Genomic DNA, 17158 nt, shown 5'->3' with positions numbered 1-17158 from the left:
CTGAAGGAACCGGCGTTTGAAATGAAAAATGGCCAGAAAAACTACTAAAAGAGGTATTTTGTTTGAGAAGTGTCTGTGTGTGTGTGTGTGCGTGTGTGTGTGTGTGTGTGTGTGTGTGTGTGTGTGTGTGTGTGTGTGTGTGTGTGTGTGTGTGTGTGTGTGTGTGTGTGTGTGTGTATCAAAGTGGTTTTGAGGCATGCAGCATCAATCACAGAAGTACAGATGGAATTTTTCAAAATAAAACACCTTCAAATTAGATATATACACATATTCTAAAAACTTTATTTTGTCTTTTCGGCCTGGCATCAAATAGTCCACAGATCATTAGCTCTAACACAGTGGTCCCCATCCATCAGGCTGTGAACCAGTGGTTGGGGATCACTGTTTTAAAGCTTTATTCTATTGTATTATTGTTGAGTGAAGAAATTGTGAAAGGCGTTTTGAGCATGGAGTATGGGAACAATGTTTATGCTTTCACAATTCTACTGAACTTTGCTTAGCAGAGCATCTATCAACCCAAGGCATTGATGGATAACACAAAGCATACTCAAACCTTTGTTGTCATTTGATCGAGTCATCAAAAATAAAAAGAAGGTGATGCAAGAAAGTGGAAACTGAAGGTCTGAACTCGCCTTCAGAATGAAGAGCTTTTGTTGTGTAATAAAATACTTGTTTAAAACCTTTCAGCTTTAATACATCTAAATATTAATCCATAATAAAATGCTGTATTAAAAAAATCTTTGGAACCATCAGTATGCATCTCCTGAGATTTACATTTTCAAATCACCCTAATGGTTGCATTTAAGGCCTGGACCTGGTTCGTGTGAAGGAGAACTTTAGATGATTCAGTTCAGAAGTTTTACAAGACTGGGTTTTGGAAGCCTTAGTCAAGTGTTGTGCCAAAACTTTTTGTATTTTAAACTGTTTATAATTAGCTCCACCTTGGCCAACCAGGGTAAGAACCAAGTGAAGAAAAAAGTGTTGCACGCAAACTACTTGTATAAACTGGATGAGTAGCTTCAAACATGTGGGAAACATAAAGTGCAAGAAAATCAAATACTAAAGCAAAGAAAGTCCTAACAGCTGGAATACTCGAGGAAAGATGTTTATTTCCTTCACAATGGAGATTTTCAGACACAGAGCTGCTTTCAGCATCTTATCGTACAATGCAAACTAATGTCTATGTGTTTTCTTTTTCTAGTGCTCTAAAAGAAAAATAATGTCAGTATAGTGGAGCAGTGGTTTGCACCAGGCCTCACAGCAAGGTCTGGGTGCGATGCCCAGGTAGCAAGACTTCCTGGGACTTATCTGCAGATAATTTTCTCTCTGGATACTCCAGTTTCCTCCCACAATCCAAGTTGGTGTGTTTTTATTTTAGAGCTTACGTGGAAAGTTCCGAATCTGGAACAAACTACAACAAAAATGGTATGAAGTAAATCACTGTTCTCTGTGTCCTAAGAAACACAAGAAACCACAGTGGCCTCATTTACATGTGAGCTTTAATTCCTTTTTAATTCAGAATAGAATCCTCTTTAAACTAACCTTGTAAACACTACCTTCCTAATGCATATTTAATTCCGAATTAGGTGGCTGGTTTATTCCGTTTTTCATTCTGAATTAAATAATTTTTCTATCTTGTAAACACTTAATTCCGCTTTAAGTTAATTGCAGTTATTCTGCACATGTGCAATTTGCCCTGATGTTGCACTGGTGTTGACATAATCCAAGATGGCGGCCCGGACTAGAGCCAAGACTATTTATTTAATGAGCCTTGGAATACATGGATATAATGAAAATAGTGGATGGACGGAAGCATAAACGTGCAGACTTTCACACGGCCTTAATGCACACACACGGAAATCGGCAAATGGAACAGGCTTCATCGGACGGGTTATACTAAAACCTGGAGACGGAGTAAATGCGTCCCCGTACTGCATTCACAGACTGTAATAAGTTTATAATTGTACCAGTTGTTAGAGCTACTATCTTTACCAGGGAGCAATTATTTATTCCTGGTTATTATTTTCTGGTGTTTTACTGGGCTTTATTTACAGTGATTAGTTCATATCTCCTTCAGCTCTGTGGACCAAAGTGAAACTGTGTTATTGTTGAGCTGCTGCTTCAAAACTACAATCTACCTATAAAAGCAAGGGACGTCTGTGTGTGTGCGTGTGTGTGTGTGGAGCAAATATCTCCCCGACGCGGTGCGAGTTCGACCTGAAACTTGGTCAACGGGTTCCAAATACCCCAATTGTGTGTATCTGTTATTTTGGAGTAATTTGGTCATTTAAAAATGTTTATTTTAATTTAATTTCACTTCTGGACGGCCCCGAAATGAAACCTATTCAACTTTTGACCTCCACGTGTGAGGGGGCGGTAGCACACCTTCAATATCTATTTCACTGCACAGCTCCTCACCCGAGCAAGAGTCACGTGTGCGGCCAGAGCCAATCGCTGCGCACACAGCAAAGCAGACAGGGACTGTAAACACACGAGCGATAGAGAAGAAGATAGTTTAGACCGAGACACAGGAGCTCTCTGAATAGATCATTTGAAACCGTCAGCCACTGGTGAGTCTTTTGCAGACATGTTTCCCAACCCGTTCAATTCTCCATCTGGAAAACTGCGGATTCTCTGTAGTGCCGTGCATGGAAGCTAAGCTCTGACCACTCGGTTCAAAGGTAAAAAAAATATTTTAGTTTTTTAAAAAAAGACAGCCGAATTGTAGATAATACTTTAATTTACCTACAATGTCTATGGAGTTTGGTTATCAGCGTCTCAAACATTTCACGGAACACACACACACACAGTATTTATTTATTTATTTAAATATACTAAATGAGTAAAATAAAACACAAAAAATGCACAAAAAGACAATTGAAAGAATAAAAAATACACATGACTCCAAAAAACATACATTTAAAAAAAATACAACAAAAATATGAAAATGACTCCACAAAACTAAATATTTATACAAAAAATACACAAAACTACAACAGAATCATACTAAAATGGCAACAAATAACTATATTATACAAAAAAGGCACAAAAACACAACAGAAAGATACACAAATACACACAATGATTCCAAAAAAAACATACATTACAGAAAAATACACCAAACAAAAAAATATAAAAGTGAATAAAAAAAAAAACAAAAAAACAACAAACACATTTATCATGTTCATGTCCTATAGATATAAACCAGGGACATCGCACACGCTGTTTTATTTTGCACCCGAAAATTAACCCCTTTTTTTATTTGGTGATGATGTCATTTCAAAACGTTAGTTTGACCGTTCGATATTTAGACCGGAAGGACCTCACCCGGAAGTGATTGACGGCAATGGCTGCTGTGTTGAAAGCTACACATTTCTCTGCAGCGTGTGTGTGAAAGAGAAAAAACATATATTACAGAAAAATACACCACAACAAAAATATGAAAATGACTCAAAATACACTAAACTAAATACTTATACAAAAAATACACTAAAATGACAACGGAAATGCACAAAACTACAACCAAAAAAACAAACTAAAATACACAAAATGACTCCAGAATCACACTACAATGGCAACAAAAAGACAACAGAAAGATAAAAAAATACACATAATGATGACTTCAAAAAACATACATTACAGAAAAATACAACAAAACTAAATATTTACATTAAAAATACACAAAACTAAATATTTACATTAAAAATACACAAAACTCAATATTTACATTAAAAATACATAAAACTAAATATTTACACATAAATTGACTCTAGAATCACACTACAATGGCAACAAAATAATAATTTAAAAAAAATGCACAAAAACACAACAGAAAGATACAAAAATACACATGACTCCAAAAAACATACGTTACAAAAAAAATGTAAAAAAAAAAAAAAAAAAAAAAGCAAACATTTATGCACAAAAAGACAAAAGAAAAATACACAAATACACATGACTCCAAAAAACATACGTTGCAGAAAAATACACCAAAAAAAAAATTATAAAAGTGATGATGAAGTCATGCACATGTCCCATAGAATTTAACCAGGAAAAATGCACCCTCGACCCTCATGCACCCACATGAATGCATACTTCCGACGGGCACTGTACTAGTCACAATAAAAGTGAAAACAGTTCTCATGTGTGGTCTTCTGTGGTATAGCTGAAAATAAAAGGTTTGTTGTGGTTTTTCCCTGATAGACGTGACACGTCATGTTCGCCACTGTCCAATCAGAGCCTTCCTAACCCCCAGATTTGAAGCGGAATTGAATAAAGCCGAATAAATCGGTTTTCCATGTAAACTATAATTCGGAATTACTATTTCCATGTAAACATGAATCAGAACACTTTAATTCCGAATGATTTAATTCGGAATAACTAAATCAGAATTTAAAAACATCATGTAACCATGACCAGTAGGAATGAAGGAAAAAGACTTTGATGCATCCGCTGACATACACGAACTAACAAAAGATAAGTTTTCAATATTTTTTTTATTTCAAGACATTACTTAAGTAAAAGTTTTTTACTCATAATATTATTGTGCCCTAGTTTTAGCTTTTACACATGTACAATATCTAATAATATCATTACTTTACAGATTTATGAAAGGGAACTATTTTCAGATTAATCACATGATGGGTATTTTCCCGCGATTGTCCTGAAGGCAGGAAATACATTCAGTGATGGCCTGGATTTGAACTGCAGGCCTAAAGTTTGTCACACATGCTTGAGAGAGACAAACCTTCATAATCACATCTTTCCTTTAGCAATGACATCACTCATAATAATGGTAACAAGAAGCTAGGGCTGCCAACTTTTGTTGTTTAGTCGATTAAATGGTCAATGTTGTCGTGGTCGACCAAGATTTTCATTGGTCGACCAGCAACGGTATCAGTTTCAATACCGTTTAAAAAAAAAGAAAAAAATGCATTGTACTTACATATGTGATAAGGATTGAATATCAAATGTAATTTCTTTAACGCCTAAACATGATTCTATATCCAGCAACAGTTGTGTGAATGAGTGCTAGCTGCAAAAAAAAAAAAAAAAAAAGAAAGTGTCAATGACTGCTTGACGCACAAGCATCCGCTATTGAATCATCCCTTTTTCTGCACAATAACATGGATTATTCTTATATTTGATACGTGGATTATGTAGATCCACTGCTGTCTCTGTGCACCTGTGTTTGACGTGCGCCAATCTGATGTTGATATTAACACTTTATTAATAAAAGCAGGCTTACCACTAAAACAAATGCAAATATATCATTTGTATGAGGAAACAAATAGGTTTTATTTGCCGGTTTCAGGTCGGGCTCTGATATAAATACCAAATGTCTGTCGGACCTGTAGGTTTCACTTTTGCTTGGTCGGGTTCTGGTCAAAGCTTGAATAAGATTCATATCATAAACGGTCTGCGTTTAAAAGCAAATCAGCACCACAAAAAGCCAAAACAAAATATTTGTTTCTCTTTTTTTTCTTCTTGTCCTCCTCTGCACCTGCTCATTCATTGTCCAATTTTTTTTTTTTTTTTGGTTGACTAATCGCTATGTGTGCCAAAGTCTTGGTTGACAAACCATTTCCTTGGTTGACGACAGCCCTACAAGAAGCTGGGCAATACTTCTGCAAACATTTAAGGTGCAAAAAAAGTTCAACATATGTTAGATTGCAGTGCAATGATAGCATCACTGTATACAGCCTTCAGCTTATATTCAGTTAGATCTCAGTCACTCTCCTGCTAAATGGCAGATCTTGACCTAATGTACACAATAAAATCTCATTAAAACTTCCTACAGGATTTCCAGCTTCATGCATACATCTCCATGAAGCTGTCACACTTTTCTTCCTGGGTCAAGAGGATATTCAGATATGAATCAGTATAAGATATCCAATGACAGGATTTCATGATTGTAGTCTGTTATATTGATGTGATGATAGGGTTGTGTGATAGTTTGGCTACCTTTCCATTCTTCATCTTTTAGTGATTGAACTGCTTGTCCCCTTCCTCTTTCTTAATAGATTTGTTGCACCTTCAATTACAGTTAGTAACCTTTGGAGTCACAACTTTCTCTCCAAAACAAACAAGCCACACGTGTGGCTGAAAATCTAAAACTAATAAGCTCCCAATCAGATGCTGATTCCCGTTGTTAACTTCTATTAAGCAGATTTGACAAGCTGCACGCTTGTATATATATATATATATATATATATATTCCGGATTTTGGTCGCCGGGCCCAGTTGCATTTACACTTGGCCAAAAAACACAGCTGATCTAAAATCAGTTTGATACCCCAATTATGCAACAAAATTTTACATGCAAAAATGCATGTCACAATATTTTATTTAGTGTGCAATGGATAGTTTGGTCGCCCTGAGGTAGGTGCATCCCTGAACACAGCATTGCAAATGCACTGTAAAACATTGCAGCCCCGTTTAGTTATGTACACTTGCTATCTCTCTTTAATACAAAGAGCTCTGACAAGGCTTGGATTTTGAACGCAACTTTACAAGTTTTAGAAAGGAAAACCTATAGTTGTGTCAACTACAACAATGTAGTACAATCAACTTTTTAAACTTTAATTTCAGAGTTCAAACAAAGATTAACCTCAAGTTCAGTTGACATGCGTCTTTAAGGCAGCAGGTGGACTTTCATTTGATAGTTTAACTGACTTGAAATGTCTTACAGTGTGCATTGAGGGATATTTAGGGACATTGTTTACACACTACACTTAGCTTCACATAAAGCAAGTCATGTAACTAAGTGCGACACACCCGTCCCAGACACATTGATCACTGATGCAGGTTACGTGGGTGGGGGGCCCGACGGAAAAGGAGGGACGAAGGAGATAAAGCCAGAGAGAAAGACAACGCTCACGCTCTTCTTCTGGATCCCTGCATGGTGAAGGAACTCAGAGCCGGCGCCGAATAGTATCTCACTCACTCGTAAATCGTATCTGTAATAAATTGTGTTAAATCCATTCCTTGACTTCATCATGTGTGTAGATCCTCTAGGGACTGGGCCAGAGCATATGTAAAGAATATAACCCAACACCATAGTATGGGTATTTATGTATTTACTTCAGACCAACCATGAAAAGTGGATGTTTTTTTCATAGCAGAGTTAATATTTTTCTCTGTGGTTGATATCTTGTACAGTACATGCACAAACTTTCCATTGAGGCTTCTGATGTCTTGCTGCTCCATCCCACATGTTTGTAAAAAAATATGATACCTCATTGAATAGATTTGTGTGTGTTGGATTGGAGCAGTAACAAATATTAAAGCTGCCAAAAATTAGTATTTGAATATGTTCAGTCCGTGGAAACGTTTGGTAAAAATTACACTTAAATTACACTGAAGGCGATTGCACAACATCAAGTGTTTTTCTTGTGTTTCCTATTAAGTCTAACACAGCCTTTTGAGCATTGTCTTTGCAGTATGTGAATCAATTCAGAGTTAAAATTTAGTTAGCCTTGATTTAAAAAAAATATATATAATAATATCTCAGTCAATATTCTTTTTCTACAACTATTTTTATACTTTATGACTAGAATTAACTGTAGGAAAAAGTAACACACCAGAATATTTTTGTGGATTTGTTCTAAAATATGAATAAAATATGATGAATAAACTTACAGTTTCTGTCATGATGTATTATCACAGAGCTTTGGGAGCAAAGTTTTCAACTCTGAAAACTTTCTGGTTTTTGATACAGTATAAAAGTATTGTACTTATTTCCTAGACAAAAAAATATAAAAATAAAGGATAAAGTTGATGTAATAGGTGTATACATTGGATCTGAAAAAGCAGGTACTGTATGGTTTGATTAAAGTGAATTTGACGATGCAAATAAATTACAGTCTTTCAGTGTATCCTGAAGTGACTTAAGGAGCAAAACTTTCTCAACCTTATTTTCAGATCATCCTGTTGTGTAATCCTGCTGTTGGCAGCTACGAAGTGCTTTGTTTGGATGAAAAGGTGAACGATTGGCTAATTTTCATTAAAAAATAACATGCAACACATTTCTGTGGTTTTTGCAGACTGTTCAATGCTAAAGTGACAAAGAAGTCATGCTGTGCTTGGAAAACAAGAGACCGAGGCTTTTTTTTTTTTTTTTAACATTTGTATTCATAATAAAGTACGAATAGAATATTGTGATTATTTAGTGCAAGAACATATACAGATGTTAGCAACCTTACATATATTACTCCTATTTACAGACATCTGGGTGACTTTTATATACAGATAAACTATACAGGTGGGAACACAGGACACATTTATGCATATTTACACAGTACATATGCACAACCTGGATGTTTTCCCAGGGTCTGACAACCATTATAGTGCTGCACATCACGGTAATTTACAGGAAATTGTTTTAGTCTGGAGCCCCAAATGAAGCCCAAACACAAAGTCGTTGATGGTGCAGGATATCAGGGAGAAAATAGGAAGCTGGCTGACGTACTAAGAGAAGAATGTGTGACTTTCTTCATGAACTTCTTGAGGAAAAGCCACAAAAACAAAGTGAAAGGGGCTCTGTTGGCTTACCCAGCGGTGCTCACCTAGTCAAAGCTTCTCCCTACTCAACTGTCAACCAGCGTGTGTGTGTTTGTGAGAGAGAGTGCATGTGTGTGAGAGCATTTGTGTGGGAATGTCAAGCTGTTTCCTAGGGGATGTAATTTACAGAAACTCAAAAAAAAAACACACAGAACACATAAGCTGTGACTGAGAGCAAGTCTTTGGATACATTACACATACGGACTCACGCAAGGACTCCAAGTGTGGAGAATAGCTTGCCTATGGCACGATACACACCACATGGCTACCACTTAGCTTTTATCTCTGACACATGGAACCGGAAAAGGTCTGCAGCAGCTCTGCAGGGAGACGTAAACATCATTTAACATTTCAGCATTCCAGGAATAATGTTTTCTCATGAAAAAAAGAAACCAAATAATGTTGGGAGTATGCAAAAAAAAAAGGGGCACTTTGCACAGTTTGCTGTTTGATGGTAAACAGCATTGAATTTAATAAAACATGAGAAAACATAAGATTATGTGATTGTTTTTCCAGACATAGTTTACTATCATATGTGCAAATTATGACATAACTTAGGCAGAATTTCAAAAAATGTGTCGCAACTGCTGTTTATTTCTCATCTTGGCTTTGCACTTCCTTCTCGGACACATTTCATTCTATTGTTAACAGAAGATATGATGCATTTCTGTACCAGGCCAGTTCACTCTGCTTGTAGGGAGGTTTTGGGAGAATTGTCCACATCTCTCCAGTAACCCACACTTCCAGTTGGACTGCGGTTGGTATTCTTGGTGAGCAGCGTGGTCCGACGTAGGCTGCTGTCTGAGTCTTCCTTCCTCAGGTCTTTGTTGATTCTGTGCCAGCAGCAGAAGCAGTGCACAAAGTCCTGCAGTAGGTGACCACTGAAGATCATGTATATCCACGGGTTACAGCAACTGTTAAGGCTTGCCAGGAGTGCCGACAGGGTCACTGCTGTGTTCTCAGAGTCTGGAGAAAGAAAGAAAGGAAGGAACGACGAAGAGGGTGACGAATGTGATGATGAAGGCTGCTTTTCATTAGGTGTGTCCCCATAGAACTTTTTCATTTCCTATATGACACAGATATTGCAGCCTTGCATATAGGCCGATACCGATATTGATCAGATACCAGCATAAATCATACATACTTTTTTTCTTTTCTTTACTTTTTTTTCTTTAATAAAATAATGATAATTACTAGGGATGCACCGGAATGTAAATTTGTGTCCGAAGCCGAATAAAAAATATAAACGCTTGGCTGAATACTGGATATCAATTGCGGTTAAGTTTGTCACTACTTTTTTTATAGTGCATAAATAGCCGAGTATACATTTCTGGACATGTTTTTTTTTTTTTAAGAAAGTAAATATTCATTGAATATTCTGACATTTTTAAAAAATATTCCAGTAGCCTTTGCTTTTCAAAAAAAGCACAACAAAGTTTTTCATTTATATTAGTCCTTCAAATAAAACAAAACATGCATTCCAAAAAAACTAAGGCGCATTAAAGTGGATAAACCCACAAGAAATGAATTATTATCCTTTTGGCAGAAGTCTGCTTAGTCACAGTAGATAGGTTAATAACATAAACCTAGGGCCCTATAAAATCTGTTTCATTTTTTTTCCAAATTCCGTAAAATTATTCCCCAACTTCCGTGCTTTCCACTTTAATTTTTTAAATTTCCGTTTTTTTTTTTTTTTTTTTAATTAAATACTGATCTTTGTTTTTTTAAAGAAAATATTAGTTTTTAACTCCTGTGAGGAAACAAGATAAATACTAATACATTAAAAAAAAAATAATAATAATAATAATTAAACTAAAATGCATGTCAAAAAAGTAGATATAAGGAGTAGGGACATGGATTATTCTGACTGCTCCTTTTAGTTGTTTATATGTCATATAAAGATGCATGAGAACAGCATTAATGTCACCTGATTTCCTCTCAGGGATCAATGGTTTACTGAATCTGAACAGGTTTATTGATCAAGTTTTGATCAACTTAGTTTAAATTAACCTAATTTAAATGATCCTGATGACATCATTCCAGACCCTAATGATTAAACAAAAATAAATAGACACAAGGAATCATCAGTTTTTTCATAACTAGAAATCAGAATATTCTACAGTATCAGAAGTTATTATTAACCTACGATGTTTAAGACTCTACAATCCCTGGCATCGACGGTCACAACAACTTGTCCCATGGATTTTCTGCAGCTCTGATGAGATGTTGTTTGAATGTAACATTCTAATAACGATGCTCTAACTAACTTTTATTTTGTAAACCATAAGTTCCCACTGAAACGGTTGTACTTGAGGTAGCTTGCTGACTGTGAATGTGTACCTGCGAGGCTGGAATAAAAAGAACTAAAAGACGACACGGACTGAGTTATTCTTAGTTAACCAGACACAACAGTTCGAACACTGAGCAGGGGAAGATGATTAAATCTGATCTCGTTCTCTCAGAGCACCGCTGCACTACACAAAAAATGGACGGAGCTTTACAGGCACAGCAAAGTTAAACGGGCACTGGTGGATCTGTATTTAGAAGTCTGTGATGATTTGTATTGCTTAATGCAGCCAGGACAGGGTGGTGCACCTAATAAACGGTCCCCGGAAGCATTTCTCCATAAAAAAAAAGTTCTTTGCCCGATTCTGTCCATTTCCGCGTTTAACCGTTTTCTTTGGTCGATTTCTTGATTCTGTCTGTGTATGTCAAGTCCCAAATAAAATGCTTAAGAAATCTGTGTGTCGGACACCACGACACTGCACGTTGTTTGATTGCATCATTGCGTCACACGCTACTATTCTACCTCGCTTTTAACTCACTCCACCGAAGGCCGAATGTGGCTTTTTCTGCAATATTCGGCCGAATATATTTAGTTACCGAATATTTGGTGCATCCCTAATAATTACTTATTTTGTAGAATGGAATGTTAGAGGCTTGATCAAGTGATGTCACTCAAACAGAGAATAATAGTCAGTAACAGTAGGTATGAGAAAAACAGCCATTTATTATTAACCAATTGGTTATATAAATTCTAACCTTCAACATAATATCTACAGTATTCTACAATTGAATGTAATAAATAAAAAATTAATTGGGAAAAAAAATAATAAAAATAAATAGAAAAATCTGGAATTTTGAATCCGATATTTGTTTTCAGGCTAATATCGGATTGGTACAACCCTACTGAAGACTTTCAAACATAAAATACCCAGCCAAATAAACACTCTGATTTGGTCCAGAGAGCCCCCCCTCCCCTTAAATATCCTAATATTAAATCCAATGGAAAACAAAAACACTTGTGCACATGCATTTTTCTATTTGATTTTTTAGAAAACCATTTCTCATTTGTTTTCCTTATTAAATGCATTTCTCCCTGTGTCTATCGGAATTCTTGAGTTTCTCTCAGAAAGCAACATTATATTATTGAAATGTCACTTGTTGAAGTGTTTACAGACTATTGGCATGTTATCAGACTCTTAGCTTTGCTGCATCATGGTTGTTGCATTCACAGTGGTGTGTTCATAGCACATTCGGTAAAGCAAATTTTGACGTTTGTTTTTAAGTTCATTCGTTTTGCACGAAGCTCGTGCGTAAAATGGCTATTACGCATGGGGTTATTAGAATGAATTGGCCATTTCCCGTGTGTTCAATGCTAGATTTCGAACCAATAGTGTACTCACCATCCCACTGAAAGTCTTCGTCCCACACAGACCACATCTGCACGATGAAAAACGGTGCCCAGCACACAATGTAAGCCAAAACGATGACGAACGTCATCTTCACTGTACGCAGTTTGGCCCTGGATATCGTTGTCACACTACTAACTGAGTCCTTCCCAAACACCCCGCTCTTGTTCGTCGTCTTCCTCTTCTTGTATTTGATGTTCTTCCAAATGCTGTGGCAGATGAAGCCATAGCAGGTCATCAGGATGACCACAGGAACCAGGAAGATCCCTGCAGTGATCCAGGTGATGTACGCCTTTGCGCCCCACGGCTGGATGAAGTTGGCCCAGCAGTCGTAGACCTCCGAGCCGTTCTTAATTTCGCTGAGGGAGAATATGAAGTACTGCGGTATGCTGAGCACCAGGCTGCACATCCACGTGGAGACGATCATAATGTAGGAGCGCTGCGTGGGCTGCTGGAGCGTCTTCAGTGGGTGGCAGATGGCGATGTATCGGTCCAAGGTCATCATCACCATCATGTAGGTGGATGCATACATGCCCATCACCTGCAGGTGCTTCACAATTCTGCAGAGGAAGTCTGGTCCGTAGAAGCGGAACGTGATTTCCCAGCAGAGCTGCGGCAGCACCTGGAAGAAGGCCACCACCAGGTCCGCCAGGCTCAGGTGTTTGATGAAAAGGTGCATCCGGGACATCTTCTTCTTGGTGTTGTGCATGGCCAGCAGGACGCTCACGTTACCGACAACAGCGACCACAAAGGTGACGCTCAGCACGAGGATCTCCATCTGAGCCACGTGCTCGTTCCTCGCAAAAGGGTCCGAGTGGTTCCCAGGGACGCTGCCGTTCCACATAGTCTCCATCAGCACAGAGTCCTCAGCGAGACTGAAAGTCAAGGAAACGTTTCCACTCTGTGCGCGCTGGTGTAGATGCAGTGCCAGAGAGGCGTGCACAACTGGATCTGGTGCGCACGGACTGGAACCTGCTGCTCTGTGGTTTCTGGCTGCTGCTCCCGCAGCTTTTAAACGTGGCTCAGATTTCAGACCTCCTGCGCATAAAAGGTGGGGACGCTGTAAAAAGTATGGCTAGTTGATCCCCCACTCACACAATAAAAATTGAGATACAAAAGCTATAAATATTAGATAAAGAACTACTTAATATTAGAAAAATGTCATAAAACTAGTAATAGAAGTCCTAATTCAGAGATATTTCAATAGGACAGCAGCCCTTTGTGGGGGTCTGGTACTGATCACAACTCCTTATTTGCAGTTCAACGAATTGTAACTTTTACAGTATTGGTTCTCTAACTTTTTTTGGGCCCAAGTACCCCCTTTCTGAACCCATACCCCCTTTGTCCGACTACAACATTTTGCTCAAAATACTGTGAAAAAACAACTCCAGAGCATTATAATGGAAAGAATGAGTGATAACTCACACTTAAATAATCTCTTTTTGTAAATACGTGTAATGAAACAGTATTTAATGCCTCCTTAATAGATGTATTCTATAGTTTTTATTTCCTGTCATCTCCTGTCTGGTGTGGGACCAAGACTGACTCTTGTATTACTATTTTCAGTTTCATTTTCTAATGAAGATCATTTCTATCTTTATTATGATTATCATTTTTAACTAAAAATAAACATTATAGAACCTCATGTATTTTCATGCTTTCATATGTTAATTTTCCGTTTTCTCTCTCAAGTATCCCCTGTGATGCCATTGCGTACATATAGGGGTACACGATTGAGAAACACTGACATAGACTAATATTTCTAAAAAGGCTGCTATACACACATTGGAAACCACATTCAAAGGCTTCCAAACAGCTCCAGAGTTTTTTGGCACGTCAGGGAGTTTTTGACTGTTCACTAAAGTTTTTTCAACTTTTTTCTTCACAATAGACCTATATTGAACTTTGACTTTAGAGTAATTTGTAGTCAGATAATTGGCTTTGGGTTGGAATTTCAATTATTCATAGATTATTAATATTTAAAGCAAATCAGAAAGCAAGAGGAAGGTCACTTTGTTTTCTGCTCAGTTACATCTTAAAAGTAATCAGAAAAACTCACCAGACTTCTCTCTGAAGCAGTTACACACAAAGTCTAACACAGTAACACACCCTTATAGGGAGGACCCTGCAAACACACTGATTTACCTTCACATCCTGAATTCCTGCCTGTTCTTGGTATGCCACACAGTTTCAACCAATCAAGGCATTGACTTCAGTACAAAGTGGAATTTGGAGGCTGAGTCAACATTTCACATTGGTTATGTTCCTCAAATCATTCCTGAATCCTTTTTGTGTCGTGTTGGGGAGCATAGTGAAAAAGGCCACAGCTATCAGGAAGCACTTAAAAAAAAAAATAAAAAAAAAAGGTTGTAAGTTTTAACACTTTTCTCTCCTAATTTATGCAATTGCTTCATTTTAATAACATTTCACAGAAAATCCTCATGTTCCTATTTTAAGAGCCACTTTTACAACTGCTTTTAACTAATCCTAACACATGTCACATTTGTACAATTGAACATGTAATATTTCACAAAAATCCACTTCGCGTTATTTAAAATCATATCTAAAAATCTGTGCCACTTAATAACATTTCAGACAATGTTTCAGTGAAGAAGGTTAATTCAACAAAATGAAAAAAAACAAGTGTAGCAGTATGTAATTCTACTTAAGCACTGACTCCATCTGTTATCTTTATTTATATTTGTGGGTTTAAAGCATGAAAGGAAATCAGATTTTAGATGGAGCTCATTGGATTCTAATTTGTTGGAGACAGGGTTGCTCATCACTAGTCCCATACAGTGTTATTATCCCCACCTGTCAGTGGTCATAATATATTGTCTGATCTGGCTTGAATTCTTTGACCAACACTGGAATGTTGTTTGCATTCACTGCAAGTCCAGCGCAATGCCGTGCACCCCTTCTAAATTGTTTATCTAAAGTGAGTTTCTCAACCAGGCACGGCTGTAATTTGTGTGCAAACTGGGATTGCTGCATAGAGGGAGGCTGGGAGCACAACCATTGCATTTTCTTTATTATCACTATATCATGTAATCATGTTTTAAATGATCCTAACCATTAGAGCGGTGGTTCCCAAACTTTTCATAGTCCCGTACCCCTTCAGACATTTAACCTGAAACAATGTACCCCCAACTCCTGCACTCTTAAAAATAACTATTATTTTGAATTATCAGATATTTAGCCTACGGGCATTTCCATTGAAAAACAATCTCTAATGTAAGAGGTTCATTGGAGATTGGGTAATGTCATTTAAAAAGTAGGAAAAATGTGTTTAAACTGGTAATTAATGGGCATGACAATTCGTGAATGTGGTTAAATTAGCAAAAACAAGCATGAAATAATATAAAAAGAGGTAAAAAAAAAAAGTGGGTCAACATATATGTGACATTAGGTGGAAAAGTGGTGGAAAGGGTTTATAAATGCTGAAAATGTCATGAAAGTGGAAAAAATGTGCAGAAAAAGCATTGAAATTTGACGGAGAAGTGTCAAAAATGGGATAAATGTAGTAAAAATGCATTAAAAAGTGATGAAAATAGGTTAAAATAGGGTTTGTTTGGTGTAGAAAAAGGGTAAAAATAAACAAAATTGGAAAATTCTATAAAAAGTATTCTTAGTTTCTTGAAGGCATCTGGTGACCCCCTCCAAGTCTCTCGCAAACCCAAATGGTCCTGACCCCAAAGTTGAGAACCACTGGTCTAGAGGGCAGTCTTATGGAAGCCAATGTGTCATTTGTGGCAATGCATGGAGGCTCCTGGCTGGTGCTCTATTTATATTAATTAGGGTTTACAATGTTTTTCATTTCTATTCACGAACCCTCTATGACCCGTACCCCACTTTGGGAACCTTTGCATTAGAGGGATCCATTCTGTATTGAACAGTCACTCAAACCACAGCCTAAAGAAAATGTTTATTGAATGACATAGTGTTCCTAAATTGTGGGTCGGGGTCAGTTTTTAGTGCGGCGTAGGAGTATCCTTGGCCCATCTATCAATCTATCCATCCATTTTCTGACCTGATTTTTTCTTTTCCAGGGTCTTAAGGTTTTGCCTTGACCCAAAATTTGAAATATTGCATTGTGATTTTATTTTGAAGGAGATTACCTTATGCATGTGGGGTGACGTTGTACCTAAGCTGCTGGTGAAGATTATTTCTTACAATTTTAAAACTGTACCTGTATTGTTGTGGTGGTTTTGTACGGAGAGGAGACGAGTTGAAGATGAAGAGGCAGATTTGAATATCAGCACTGTGGGTGAGTTTATTTGAGTACTCAGCATGAGATCACACACAAAAAACAGCTGCAGACCAAGGCCAAAGCTATGCCCTCCTACCCCCGTTCTCCTGGGGCCTCATTTATAAACACTGCGTACGTACAAAAGAAAGCGTACACCACATATAAGCAACGTTCGGAACTTATAAAAAAAAAAAAAGAAACTTGGCGAGATAATGTGCGCACCTCCACAGCAGCGCTAACCCTGCCGTACGCACAAAATCTAGAGAAATGAATAGAGTTTGTGTGAAATAATCAAACACATTGAACATTTCACATCACATATTATATATGAAGGATTTATTTGCAAAAACGAAGGAGAAAAAAATTATACTGATGCCTGCAGTACTATGTTTTACCACCTGTTCATTTTTATTATTTCAAACAAGGAAATACAATTTAATTCTATGCTTCTGATACATATAGTGCATCTGTGTTCTCCTCAGCCTCCGTTACAACACAGAGGGGTTCCTCAATGATCCTCCAGCTTTTTGTCGGAGGCTGAGCTCCGGTGTGCTCTTTCCTCCACCTGTTGAACAGACTCTCTTCATATGGAGAGTGATACACATTTTCTCCTCCGCTTCTATGGCTGACCATTTCTTTTTCACCTTAATCACAGT

At 37.3% G+C, this 17158-nt stretch overlaps 1 protein-coding gene across 1 annotated transcript; it reads right to left on the bottom strand.

The window, feature by feature from the left end:
- Nucleotides 1–8217: 8217 nt before the first annotated feature.
- Nucleotides 8218–13282, bottom strand: avpr1aa (arginine vasopressin receptor 1Aa). The gene is made up of 2 exons (XM_028451756.1): nucleotides 12248–13282; nucleotides 8218–9527 (listed from the first exon to the last, which is right to left on the bottom strand). Exons 1-2 carry the CDS (start codon nucleotides 13104–13106, stop codon nucleotides 9244–9246), a joined length of 1143 nt encoding a protein of 380 aa, XP_028307557.1. The 5' UTR covers nucleotides 13107–13282; the 3' UTR covers nucleotides 8218–9243.
- Nucleotides 13283–17158: the final 3876 nt, after the last annotated feature.

This window comes from Gouania willdenowi, chromosome 6 (assembly GCF_900634775.1).
Source record: "Gouania willdenowi chromosome 6, fGouWil2.1, whole genome shotgun sequence".
In the NCBI taxonomy this organism is placed as follows: domain Eukaryota; kingdom Metazoa; phylum Chordata; class Actinopteri; order Blenniiformes; family Gobiesocidae; genus Gouania; species Gouania willdenowi.
The sequence above is the reverse complement of the archived record's forward strand: the minus strand, read 5'-3'. Positions and strand labels throughout refer to the sequence as shown.